At 38.6% G+C, this 12500-nt stretch overlaps 1 protein-coding gene across 2 annotated transcripts in view; it reads right to left on the bottom strand.

The window, feature by feature from the left end:
* Positions 1-12500, bottom strand: part of LOC110068596 (patched domain-containing protein 3-like) — a 34264-nt gene that overhangs the window by 7468 nt on the left and 14296 nt on the right. For both annotated transcript variants that reach the window (XM_089286319.1, XM_089286318.1), the window contains exons 2-17: positions 11375-11575; positions 9619-9865; positions 8620-8693; positions 7310-7429; positions 6703-6850; positions 5962-6059; positions 5061-5181; positions 4593-4716; positions 3949-4061; positions 3706-3768; positions 3401-3443; positions 2959-3025; positions 2045-2186; positions 1065-1202; positions 595-793; positions 149-273 (exon numbers count right to left, since the gene is read on the bottom strand). In XM_089286319.1, the coding sequence (XP_089142445.1) occupies positions 149-273; positions 595-793; positions 1065-1202; positions 2045-2186; positions 2959-3025; positions 3401-3443; positions 3706-3768; positions 3949-4061; positions 4593-4716; positions 5061-5181; positions 5962-6059; positions 6703-6850; positions 7310-7429; positions 8620-8693; positions 9619-9865; positions 11375-11481 (1929 nt within the window). In that variant the 5' untranslated portion in view covers positions 11482-11575. The remainder of the gene's footprint in view (positions 1-148; positions 274-594; positions 794-1064; positions 1203-2044; positions 2187-2958; positions 3026-3400; positions 3444-3705; positions 3769-3948; positions 4062-4592; positions 4717-5060; positions 5182-5961; positions 6060-6702; positions 6851-7309; positions 7430-8619; positions 8694-9618; positions 9866-11374; positions 11576-12500) is intronic.

Here is a 12500-nt window from a genome sequence, read left to right as displayed (position 1 = left end):
CTACTCGTATACTATCAGCCAGAATTATCACCTCATAGAATTCTCGAGTTCATAATCTAATTGTTAAATAGAAACACGACTTTTAATCAATCAGCGCGCGTATTTTTTTCGGACTGTTTTCTAATATAATATAATAAGTTATTATTACCGTAATCACAAATGGAAGGTTGCCAGTTCCATTTTCAGTCCTTATATCCCGTCGATAACTCATTCCTGAAGTCTGTAGGAACTCGCCCAGCCAGGAATAGAACACCTCCTCGTTAGTAATTTTCCCTTGTAAAAGAAGAATAAAGATTAAACTAACCCAAAGGATAGTTGCTAGGAGAACAGTCCTGTAATAGGTAATAGTCCTGTAATAGGTGATTTTAGGTGTTTTCGTGCATGCTCGCCCTAGCTTTGATTGGTTAATATAAATAGGCTGGTCTGTTCGAGTGCTTCAACGAACATGTGCCTATTTATACTAAATTATTCGCTCTAGATTTCCATGCGTCGTAGTTGACTAAAGCTGTGCCCTCGCCAACTATCACACGATAGATATCTCGAGGTATGGTGTTTTTTACAAAAATATATTAGTGTAACGACTTTAGTACTTACGTTCTTTAATATATTTTCCAGGCTTCTTAACAATTGCCCACTCAATGAACTCCTCGTACCAACTATTTACGGAGCTGGAAACTATATATTCCTTGTCACTGACTGCAATTTCGCGGAGTTTGTGAAGTTTGTCTTGTTCTTTGAAATAGTCAAACTTTCCTGTGTATATTTCCACTGGGACCCCATGTACCGGAAAATACTGTAACGTTTCAAAAATAATATCACAATTATCATTACACGAACCTAGTCTCATATGTGCTTATGCAAAGTTCTTAGAGAAAAGTCTACGCGATGCATTAAAAGGTAACGTAAAGGAGACAGACAGACAGGCAGACAGACAGATAGATAGACAGACAGACAGACAAAGACAAAGACATACTGACAGACAGACGAGCAGACAGATAGACAGACAGACATATTTAAAATAAACAAACAAACGAGCAAACTGAAAAAAAATGTAGAAAATTTACCTCAGAATTAGCATGGGTATACTTGTAAGTCATCGAATCAGGAGGCAAAACCCAGTTTTGATCAAAGTACTGCTCTAGCTGTGTTGTGCCATACAAGTTAACACCAAACATTGCTAGTGTGATGATAATGACAACAACCTGCAAAAAGTGTTATTGAAAAAAAACAAACATTACCATTAAGACGACGGTTTTATTTAATTGTTAGCACTGATTCAACTGCGAGCAAAATTCACAAATTCAGTTTTATGCAAGAACTATACCCGAGTGGAACTCCCTGCTGAAGAGATAGACCAGCTGAGTATTGAGGCGTTTAGGGCAGTCTCGTCTCTTTTATCTCAATAGTGACCTAGTTCTATTTATTTCTTTTTTTTCCTCTCTCTTTTACATCTGCGGTGATGGGTAAATCTCTTTGCAGATTACATATATTAATGTAGATGTTACAGGCGGCTCATTTAATATGCTGATATCCGGACTGGCCATCAATGAAAAATGTTTTTTGGGTGAAAGTAGCAAAACATTTCGTACAAGCAACAATTGGGAGAAAATAAAGTTATGCGCCACGAGCAACCCAGGGAAAACTAATGAAGGACAGAAAAAATATTATTATCTTACCATTAAAAAATTCTGTAAGGAGATTTAACTGAAAACAAGGCGTTCAGATAGGGAATTCCGTACCTCTCCGAACAAATTTTCTAAAGGTCCGTCCCGAATCTCACCAAAGAATTCCACAAAGGTGAACCAGACCCTCTGTCAGTAAAATACCCTCCCCTCCCATGTGCAAGAAACCTCTCCCCCTGACACCAAAGCCGTGCACAAAACCCAGCAAAATGACGCAATAGCTCACTAACGAGCAAACAAAGAGACGAGTAATGAAGCGCCCAGCGAGAGAGGAGACGGTAAAATAACGAGTGAGCAAATGGTAAAAGAATGGATGGCCGATGATTAGGGGAGAGATTTATATCACTCTTGCAAATACTTACCTTTCCAGGAAGAGATAGCATTATAGGGCCAATGTATTTATTCATACACTTTCTTAGTAGACTTCTTTTTGCAAACGAACTTTCCCTGTAATTATCGGGCAAAGCAACGCAGCAGCAACAGCCATCTCTCCTCTTCTCCTGCCTGTGCAACGAGAAAAGAGTAAGCAATTAGAGTTTTATTACCAACTCGGACTATTTTAGGGCCGTTTGCAACTGAGTGGAAAAAGTTATCTTGAATTTCTTTGGTTTCCCGCAATAACGTTCTGTGATTGGTCTAGGAAATTGCGCACTACTTATTCAACCAACAGATGCACCACCAACCGCGACTTGCGAGTGTTTTTCCGCGCTTGACGCTGGTCACGTGTATTTGGATAACGTTCTTATTCGTTCTTGTTTTCTACGTCCCCAATGGTAAGCTTTTGTCTTTGTTTGGATTTTATTCTTACAAGACTAGAAAAGGATCAAAGGATTGTGAACTTTAATCTTAAAGGATCTCAGTCAGGGTTTGCGCATATTGAAAAGTTTAGCCTCAATTTTTCAAATTCGTCGTTTGTAATCCGTGTTAATCTTCTCCATCTTTAGCCATCCTTGTTCCTTTGTGGTTTATAATTATGTCTTTGGTGTTTTTCTATCTTGTTAAACTGTTATTTTCAGGTTTCCTCCATTTAAAGGTAATTTTGTATGTGGCCAAAAATAACTCGAAATACCGTGACTGAGCCCTTTTAAAATCTCTTGTCTTTCAAAGTATCACTCACTCAGTTAAAGTGAACAAGAAGAGCCGACCTTTAAAACAGTAGTTCTTCCTTGCAGTCAAAAACGAAAAACAAGGTTTCAGGTTTTTGCGCAAATATTTCAGCGTGACCATTTTAACGAGTTTAGTTTCCTGATGAGCAAAATAGTAGCATGGACAATACCTTCGCGCGTCGATAGCCAGTAAAGCCGTAAATAAAGTAGCTTGAAGAATAAAGTCTGCTAATATTCCTGAAAGAGAAAAGAAACCCCATCAATAATCAGCAGGCGCAAGATAGTTTTGAAATGTTGAGGACCGTAAGTCTCATCTTAAAGGAACTCAGTCACGGTTTGCGCATATTGAAAAGTTTAGCCTCGATATTTCAAATTCGTCGTTTGTAATCCGTGTCAATCTTCTCCATCCTTAGCCATCCTTGTTCCTTTATGGTTTATCATTATGTCTTTGGTGTTTTTCTATCTTATTAAACTGTTATTTTCAGGTTTCCTACCATTTAAAGGTAATTTTGTATGTGACCAAAATAACTCAAAATACCGTGACTGAGCTCCTTTAAAGGGCGTGGAAAAAGTTGAGAAAATAAGAGATGCACCGACGACAAAATCACATACCTATTGCAGCAAATATACAGAATGATCTCAGTGCCGGTAAAATCTGCAAAAAGGTACGATACAACCACAATAATTCAAAGAATATTCTCGTTTACATGTGCCATTCGTGAAAGATTGTAAGAACTAGACAAAGCTGTGGAAACTCGTGTTCCCTCATCATTTCCCATTCTCTGAAACATCCACTGGTGCTGCTATAACTCAGTAGAAAGACGGAAGTTGTTTTCCATTTCTTAAATAGTTTGTTTAAATGATTAGAAAACTGCATAAGACAGTGACGTCACCGACTCTCGATATCTGCTACTTACCGTGGTTGATCCAATTAGGAAAGCAAGGAAATCTGTCAAAGATGTGATCGTTATAGAACATCCCTGCAAGAGAGAAAGGACAATTCCAGATTAACTGTCACCAACGCAACTCATAATGCCTTCCTTAACCGACTGTGGGGCTCCAGTGGGGCATCTTGATGTTAACCGCTGGTTAAAATGGTCGTGGTCGTTTGCTATGAAAATGAGCGTAGCTACAGCTAAGCTTACAATTAAATTACTTACAGCATGTTGAAGAGTAAGTCCCATTCGTTCTGATATCGGCTGTGTTTCGCGTTCTTTCGGCGACAAGTTGCTCCACGCTTGTACAATAACAAACATGTCATCGACTCCTATACCTGCAAACAAACACAATAAAAGGAGTTCCATGATCAAAGTGATTCTTCCACGAATGTGAATAAAATTAACTTCTGATCCAGGAAAATGTAAAACATTATCTTTTTGGATCTATGTTTTAAGAGGCAGTGTCCATCCTGATTATGAGCATCGGAAGTTCTCTTTTCTAACAAATTTCCGTTCTACATTGCTAAATGGCAACGTATTTACAAATAAACTGGATTAAAAGATTCCACTGAGCAAAGTATAGCAAGCATTTTCGGAAAGAAGTACAAGATTACAAAGATGGAAGTGGATTGTAGTTCAACAAACTTGATTTTGATACTATGAACAAATCAAAATTGCCATTCTGGTAAAATGTGAATCTTCCAGTCGTCGTTTTTTTAATTCTTTTCAGTTGATATGCCATTGCTTTAACCACTGGCCACGCTTATATTAAAAAAATAGGCATATGGCCCTTATTAAACGCCTTAACTTAAAAAAGAGGTGCATCTCTGTTATGTCTCACTTTTTTTTAATGTTTGGATTCTTACCAAGTAAAAGAAAAGGAAGCGAAGAATGAACCGGTCCGTAAAAAATTCCAAATGCACTCGCTAGTCCAAATGACACTGCAATGGCTAAACCAACACAAAGAACACCCAGTAAAGCGAGCCAGACCTGTTTACAGATAAAAAGGAAATCATCATTTGAGGACAACCTAAATTATTACCTTATTTTGCCCTTTTTAGTACCTATTTCAAGACAAGAAACCACACGAAACGACGGATTTTCAGGAAAAGTTTTATCTATGTAATACCAAACGCCACCTTTTTAAAGTTCAACGTATAGTTTCAAAATGTTACCAATCAACTCGTTTTCATCATGATTACCCCATTTTCTAATATGTTTGCGTGAGGGCACGTTAAAAGATATATTCCTCAGGTTTGCCCTTATCACAATCCGTTTTCATCTTCACGATGGATAATCATCCCGGCTCACGAAAATGTAGATATACTACTTGCCTTTATGTTCATGCGGGTGAAGTTTCCAAGCACTATTGACACATAGACGATGATGAGCACATATCCCCCAGAGAGAAGTAATATGTCTCCTTGAATACTACGGTCCGCGTCTTCCTTGTAACTACAGCACAACAAAAATAGTGACATGAAACGGTTTTCAGTTGAGTGTCGTTACGATGTTATTAACCAAAATCAAATTAATCACTCTAACCAGTCACAAAGAACACAGACAATTGAGCAAACCAATCAAAACTCGAAGTAATCACGTGTAGTTGATGCAAAGCGCGGGGAAACGTGTGGAAACGAGTCACGATTGGTTTTGGTTTTACTTCTGATTGGATGAAAAAGTCGCGCGAGTTTTTTAAGGCAGTCGTGCAGCGTAGTTGACGCAAAAACAATTACGAATTGTTACAATTACTGTAACAATAACAATATAGAACGAATGGTTCCTACTGATTATTACACGTCAACTTTTCTAATTTTTTCTAATATTTTGCGCTTTTGCAGTGTTGTTGATCCGCGCGAGCAGCTTTGATTTTCCTCCGTGTTCCAGTGGGACTCTTAAAGTTTAAGAATATCAGTTCTCATAATTCATCACGTTCAAACAACGGAAATCACGACCGTTACGGTGTTTAGATGATCAGATCTCAATTATTAGCATAGATTTTTGCGATTTTATTTCTCCGTTTTTTCCTTAGTTTTTGTTTCGATTGAGACAGTGTATTACCACATACTTTTCCAAACACCTTGAAGATGGCCAAAAATACTCCACTGCGCGTCGTATTTTTAACTCTCTTCGCGGTGTTTGGAAATGTAGTCAGATACGGTCTTTCATGTTAGATATCGAACTTCAAAATCGAAAAAAGCTTAAGTGAAACCATGTAAATCTAAAAATTCATACCAAACTTCTGTCATGTAGAAAAGCTCCATAGATGATGTTACGGTCATATCCATCAATTTGTTAAATTCTTTTTCCCAGTTTTCCACCACTTTATCTTCCTGTTGACAAAGTTTTAAAATTAATCAATTCTTTCATTAAATTTCACCCCCTTCCCCAAAAAAAAGTTATGAAGAAGGCCGTGCTGGCTTGCTATTGGTTGGACAGTGTATGTGCCTAGGTTGGAAGTCACAGTAATTGTCATTACGTTGTATGTATAGAAAGAGATTTTACCCTTCTACAGTGCCAACCCGGACGCACAGGTATATAACTGAAAACTGTTGGGAAAGTCTTGCAAAATGCTGTTGTGAAGTTGCGATAAACTAGCATTTGCCTAGTTCCTAGGCCTCGATATTTCGCCTCGATCAATCGTTTTCGGGTGACCTGGCCAGGGCTATTCGCCTCGGATACCTCAACGAAATCAATTGATCGTGAAAGCCTGAGAGAAAGCAGTACAGCTAGGAACAACGTAAAACTAGCATCACAACGAGTGAGAGAGACAATGTTGCCAGTCACTTCAAGCTTTATAAGCCTAGTCTTCAGCACCTTGCCAGCTTGTGTAGCGATCATTAAAAAGAAAGTCCTCATATGTAAAAAGAAACCCTCACCACTGAGGCGAGACAACGCATGGTATTATAATGGGATGAATAACGATGATAAACAAAACAGTTGATATTGAAGTTCAAGAAATGCTTTGGAGCTTACCAGACGTCCTTCTTTTGAATTTAACTTGGGGTTGAATCTTACGCCGTATAAGATAGTTGTAGCTTCAGCACCAACAATATGTCCCGTGGAGTTTCGCTCGATTCCGCCAAGACATTTTGATAGCACAAACCTTTTACGCGTCATGGGACTAGAAATGGTGAAAAGAATGATTTGAAAGGGAACTCCAGCTGTTATTTTTTTTTATTAACTACTAAAGTAAAGAAAGAACTCTGCAAACTACGACATTTACTTTGTCACAAAATCACATTTCGGCGATGAATTTACTATCTTATAATTATATTCACTAAATCAGGTGCTTATGACTAGGAGTGAAGTTTATACCCTAACCGTCATGCAGCACGTGCACACAAAGAGCTATTTTTAGCCATGCTTTCCGGATCCACACGAACTGCGTTTCGCTTGGCTTAGAACTTTCGTTAAATCAATGTGGTGATTCGCTGCTCTTAAATCAGAGTCCAACGTCTTTCAGGAAAAATTGCAAAACATTGACTCTAGGTCATTTCTCAAAGTCGACCATCCTACATAACGCTCTCAAAAAAGTCTCTAAGATGCTTGCGAACACACGTTAAATCTGAAGGTATTTTACCTTATTAAGTTCTTTTCGTTAATCTTCCGCAAGATGTCCTCTTTAGTAAGCTTGTCAATGGCAGCTTTATTAAAAGCCCAGAGCTCTAACAAACCACTAACAAAACAAGTTGGGCCAATCCTGAAACGCAAAACAACATGACAAAACACGTCAGCAAAATACGTCGCTCCGTGAATTTGGCAGTTTTAACGTTCTTCTGGGATCGCTTGGACAAACGCGAAAAGGTCATTCAAAACCTGCAGAGAAAAACAATAGATCAAGATTTTTTTGTCGAGTTCCTAGCTTATAATGAAACTTGATAATACAATTCTCCTCGATGTTTGTTTGTGTAAGTATGGTATTAGCAATGAATCTATTTCCCGGCTCTAATCACGGAAAACAAACTTGGAATTTGAAGCTATTATTTATAGAAACTGTTTCTGTGGCATCATGTTTCTCCCTTTTATCATAAAAGATCCTAATTTTAGATACATCTGTACAAAAGACCCTTCTTTCTCTAATCCCCAGGCCTTTGCAACTGTATACAAGCATAGCTTAGACACTTTTAGAGCCAGGTAATGTTTACTAATTTGACCACTCGGACTCATCTTCAATGAGCTAAGTGTCACCCAGGCACAGTCGAGGGGACTATCACTCGGAAAACGAGCTAGTGTTCTACATTTGCTTTAGAATGCATTCTAAAGGTTAGCAGCCCATAACCTTAAGGCCTGTCCAAACGGGAAATGTTTGGCGACCAAACATCATCAAACCTTGTTTGGTGACCAAACATGCTTATGTTGAAATGAGTGGCCAAACGGTTAAAACAGGTTTGACCAAACACAGATCAAACTATGGATTCAAGCCGCTGAGCAAGCGTGGTACGCATGCGCGCGCCAAACATGTTTGATACGGCTGTCCAAACGAACAAAACATCGCCCATCAAACACGAGAACAAAAGAAATGTTTTAAGTTGTTTGATCGAATGTTTAATGGCCTTCAAATTTTATCAAACACGATCAAACAGCACCAAACAAGGTGGCCAAACGGTAAAATGTTTGGTCACCAAACAATGTTTGATGGTCTTTGGTCGCCAAACATTTCCCGTTTGCACAGGCCTTTAAATTTTATGCATTTTTAAGGCGAAAGCCTCGAATACTTTTTCCTTTCAAGAGCAAGACGAACACGATTGTAATTTTTTGCAACAGCGAATAAACAACAATGGCAGAGCCAATCAGGTTGGCAGATTTACAATCGGACATTCTGAGAGGCTACTAAAAGGGGAAATCTGAACCTTATTTACATTTGTTCTTATCTTTACGTTTGCTCATTACCTGAAACAAATGTTATCCCAAGATTGTTTGGTCCCTTTCGAGATTTGTGTTATCCTGCTGTGAACCACTAAGGCCTGCAGCAAAGGAGACAATAAATAAACAAATTCATGACCGACATTATATAAAACAGAGATCGATGCACAAATCTTTCGTTCTAATTAACAATTAGCTTATGAGCTCGAGATTTATATGAGGTGATAGCGGTTGTGGTCGAAGTCTGAATCAACTATCGAGAGCGAATATTCTAATTTGAACTGAAAATTCACCTTACAAATAACAATCTCCACTCTAAATAGTATTAAACTTTGCCTTTTAATTAACAAAAAGCCCCGGATTGAACTGTTTGAAAATTGCATTTTCGTAGACGCGCATTAGTTTTTTTCAACAATTTCGAGCTTTTAAAGTCAAGAAACCGTAAGCAACCTTCTTTGAATATTTCAGGGATTTATTTACTATTCCTCCTCCTAAACGTCGGAAAAACGAGAAAATATCGCCATTTTCTAGACGACCCACAGCCACTTCACACCAATGGTGGATAGTATACGATAGCTTAGCCAATCAGGTTGCAGAAATTGCAGAATTTGCAATAGTGCTCAGCCAATCAGATTGTAAAATTCTACTAATTAAGTTTCGACTTTTTGCCATCAAAACCAGCTGCGCTGTGATGAACTACGTTTTATTCAACGCGTTGGTGCAGCACATATGGAATGGTCTATTGAAGAAGAAGAACAGAACAACATTTGTAATATTACCCCTTGAAAGTGGAGATAGGAGTGTTCTTAACTGGAGGTTTCCGTCTCGCAAGCACCCTGCCAGGAGTAATTGAGTACAAGACTGGCAACCGCCCAAGACCTAATTTAAGACCACTTCTTAGCTCATATCCTCAAGAAACTTAAAAATAATATTTTTAAGAAAACCGGCTACTTATCAGTTCACATGCTTTAGTATCAAGCCTTACTAGGGAGAACACTTGCATACAATGGTTCCTTATCAACTTACCTCTTGGAAAACATCAGGAGTAAGGACATCCTTTGCCACAAGCAGCACAGACGAGACGCGCAATTCAGCTGGGAAGTGTTTTTCCACCCATTCCTTGTGTCGCTGGGCTATCGAGTCCTCTGGAGTCCACAGTTTATCTGCTCGATTCTCCTGCGTGAACTTGAAGGCACCTATTAGGCACCCTCCACAAATGGCTAATGAAATAATGATTGTAATCCAGGGACTTCCACCGACTGCCTTTCCTAGGCTGAAAAAAGTCAACAGACATATCATTTTGAAGAACTTTACTAAAACCGCTATGTCTTTTGTGTACTTAATTTTCGGTGGTTTCTGTCCATACAGAGGCGGCAGAGCGTTTTGAAACATGGAGGGGCTCATCATTAAGTCATGCGCATGTCTCTACTTGTATTTTCCAAAATGTCTTTGTTCGTTTGCACAAACAAACTTCTTTGCGATGTCTACAGTGTTTAATGCAACCGTAACAGACTTATAACAATGCAGAAGGAGACAGTTGTTTAGACGATTCTGCTTCATGGTGCTTCTTCTAACTAAAGGGGTTCTTTAGTCTTCGTAGGGCAGAAAATGTGCGCTCAGAAGTCGTCGATGCCACATGTAATGCCAGATACAATCTTAACAGTTTGTGGACCTCTCCTAGAAACGTTTTGGTAACAGCAATTTCGTTGAGTGCTTCGCAAAAGGTTCAAAACATGAGGGGGCTGAGCCCCTATCACATTCATGAGAGCTACCGTGTATAAGGGTTCGTTATCTTTCTCCGCAGATGAAATAGTATGTAATCTTTCATTTTCAGTCACTTGCAAGGTTCGTCAAAGTTCGCGCTACAAGTACGTGTGCTGTCGTTTTTAACTTTTTTGGAACACCTGTAAAACGTACGCAAGCGCGAACCTTTTAACTCCGTTGTTGCTCTGATGAAAGTGGACAAAAGCCACCAAACATATAAGAAGAATGTCTGTTACCGAACGCAATACTGGTAGCAGAATTTTAATTTAGGCATGTCATTGTATATGTCTGCTTCCATATTACAGCTCAGCTTAAGTAAGAAAGCCTGACGGAAATCCTGGTTTTAAAAAAATATCTTGAATTACAATTGAACTCTAATTTTAGTTCCCGGGGAACGTCATTTCATTTTTTTTTTTTTTTTTTGGCATCTTTTTACTCAGTGCTAGTAGAATCAGCGTGAAGTTCGTCTTTTATCTTCATTATCCGTAGCGATGCGCAGTAGTTTCTTTAGCAACACCAACTTTATTAAGACCTTTGTCGGTCTGAAGTTTCGCGACCTGCTGTGGATTAATCGGTGGAAAAAGATTGGAATGTTAGCCTCAGTAAGCTCTTTGGTGCTGGCGCTTTACCTTCAGGTGCACAGAGACAGTACTTTCGGCGCAAGGAGTTTCAGTGATTTTGATAGTTCTTACATTAGTTTGCATTGTATTGCATTTCATTGCGCCCATGGCCTTTCATTGCGTTTCACTCCGTTTTATAGCATAACATCGCATTTCTTCACATCTTAAAAGACCCAGTGGTTTTGATTACCCCATTGTTCTTAAATTACTTAGCGCTGCATTGCGTTTCACTGTGTTTCATCGCGCTTCATACCGTTTCATTGCGTTTCACTCCTCTACATTACATTACTTTACATCTTGAAAGAGACTCCCGGAATTAACGATTTCAAGTCGATTCAGAACTTAACTCTCACGAAACCAAACATCTGTCCTTTAAAACACAATCTACAGTCACTTACCGATAAAAACATTTTTCCAGTGAAGAGGTGATAAAATTGCTTAGTTCCCTTGGACCTTTGCAAACCGATCTGTTCTGTTCAGCTTCTGGTACTGGGGGCACGTCCATAGTGCAGTGTGAAGCACAAGTTACGCTTTGAATTCTTTTTTATTATTTTCCTTCTCAAACCTCCAGTACAAACATCAGTCTACTTGAGCAGATCCTGTAGAGAAAGGATTAAAAGATCGTATGTCATGTGAGATGCACGTTTTCTTAAAAATATGGAGGCTAAAATTTGCGAAATTTGAAGAATATTTTAAGAATAAACCCGAGGCTGAGATTTTAAAAACAACATAATTTTGTGTGTTGAAAATTTGTAAATAGAATACAATTATATGTTTTTACTATATATTATAAAATTCTTCCTTTCTCTAAACGGCAAAACTAGCCACTAAACAATAACAGCCCAAGCCGTATGTTCGATCTAATCAGTAACATTTCTGCATTGCCTCCAGGCTATCCCAACATTCTTTCAACGCCACCGAAGTCACCGAAGTCAACAGAAATTTCATACACTATAATCTAAGTGTATTCACAAGAATATTTTCAGCCTAATATCGGCAGAAAAATAAGAATATTCAGCCTGGACTGCAAAAACAATATTCTTATAAATATAAAACAAGAATGTAACGGAGCGAGTGTGGAGTGATTTTCCTAAGCTTTCTTGTTTCTTCACTGCTTTGTTTTTATTGAAATCCGTCCGTTATTGGATAAGAAGCTTTATGTAACACGCATTAAACCAATCAGAGGCAGATTTAGACCGTGTTGACTTCTTTTACTTTTCTCTTCGCCATGCGTTCTGAAAAACTCACAAGTGTTCGACGCCGGTCACCGTTCAATAACATAGTTATTTTTACAATGATAACAGTGAAAATTCTCCTATTTTTGGTTCACGAAATCGAAGATCTCCTAGTAAGAGATGCTGAAAGAAGTAATTTCCCGTTAAGGTCTTATTCACGGGGAAATCCCTTATTAAAGGTCCCGGTTTGGGAAACCCCAAGAGGCTCTAAACCGTCCAGAAATACCAATCTTTTGACGCAGATTTTCTTCTCACTCCTAATTTGACAGGCAGTACTTTGGAAATAAGG

Source organism: Orbicella faveolata, unplaced genomic scaffold (assembly GCF_042242905.1).
Source record: "Orbicella faveolata isolate gen_17 unplaced genomic scaffold, um_ofav_v1 contig_14, whole genome shotgun sequence".
Classification (NCBI taxonomy): domain Eukaryota; kingdom Metazoa; phylum Cnidaria; class Anthozoa; order Scleractinia; family Merulinidae; genus Orbicella; species Orbicella faveolata.
The sequence above is the reverse complement of the archived record's forward strand: the minus strand, read 5'-3'. Positions and strand labels throughout refer to the sequence as shown.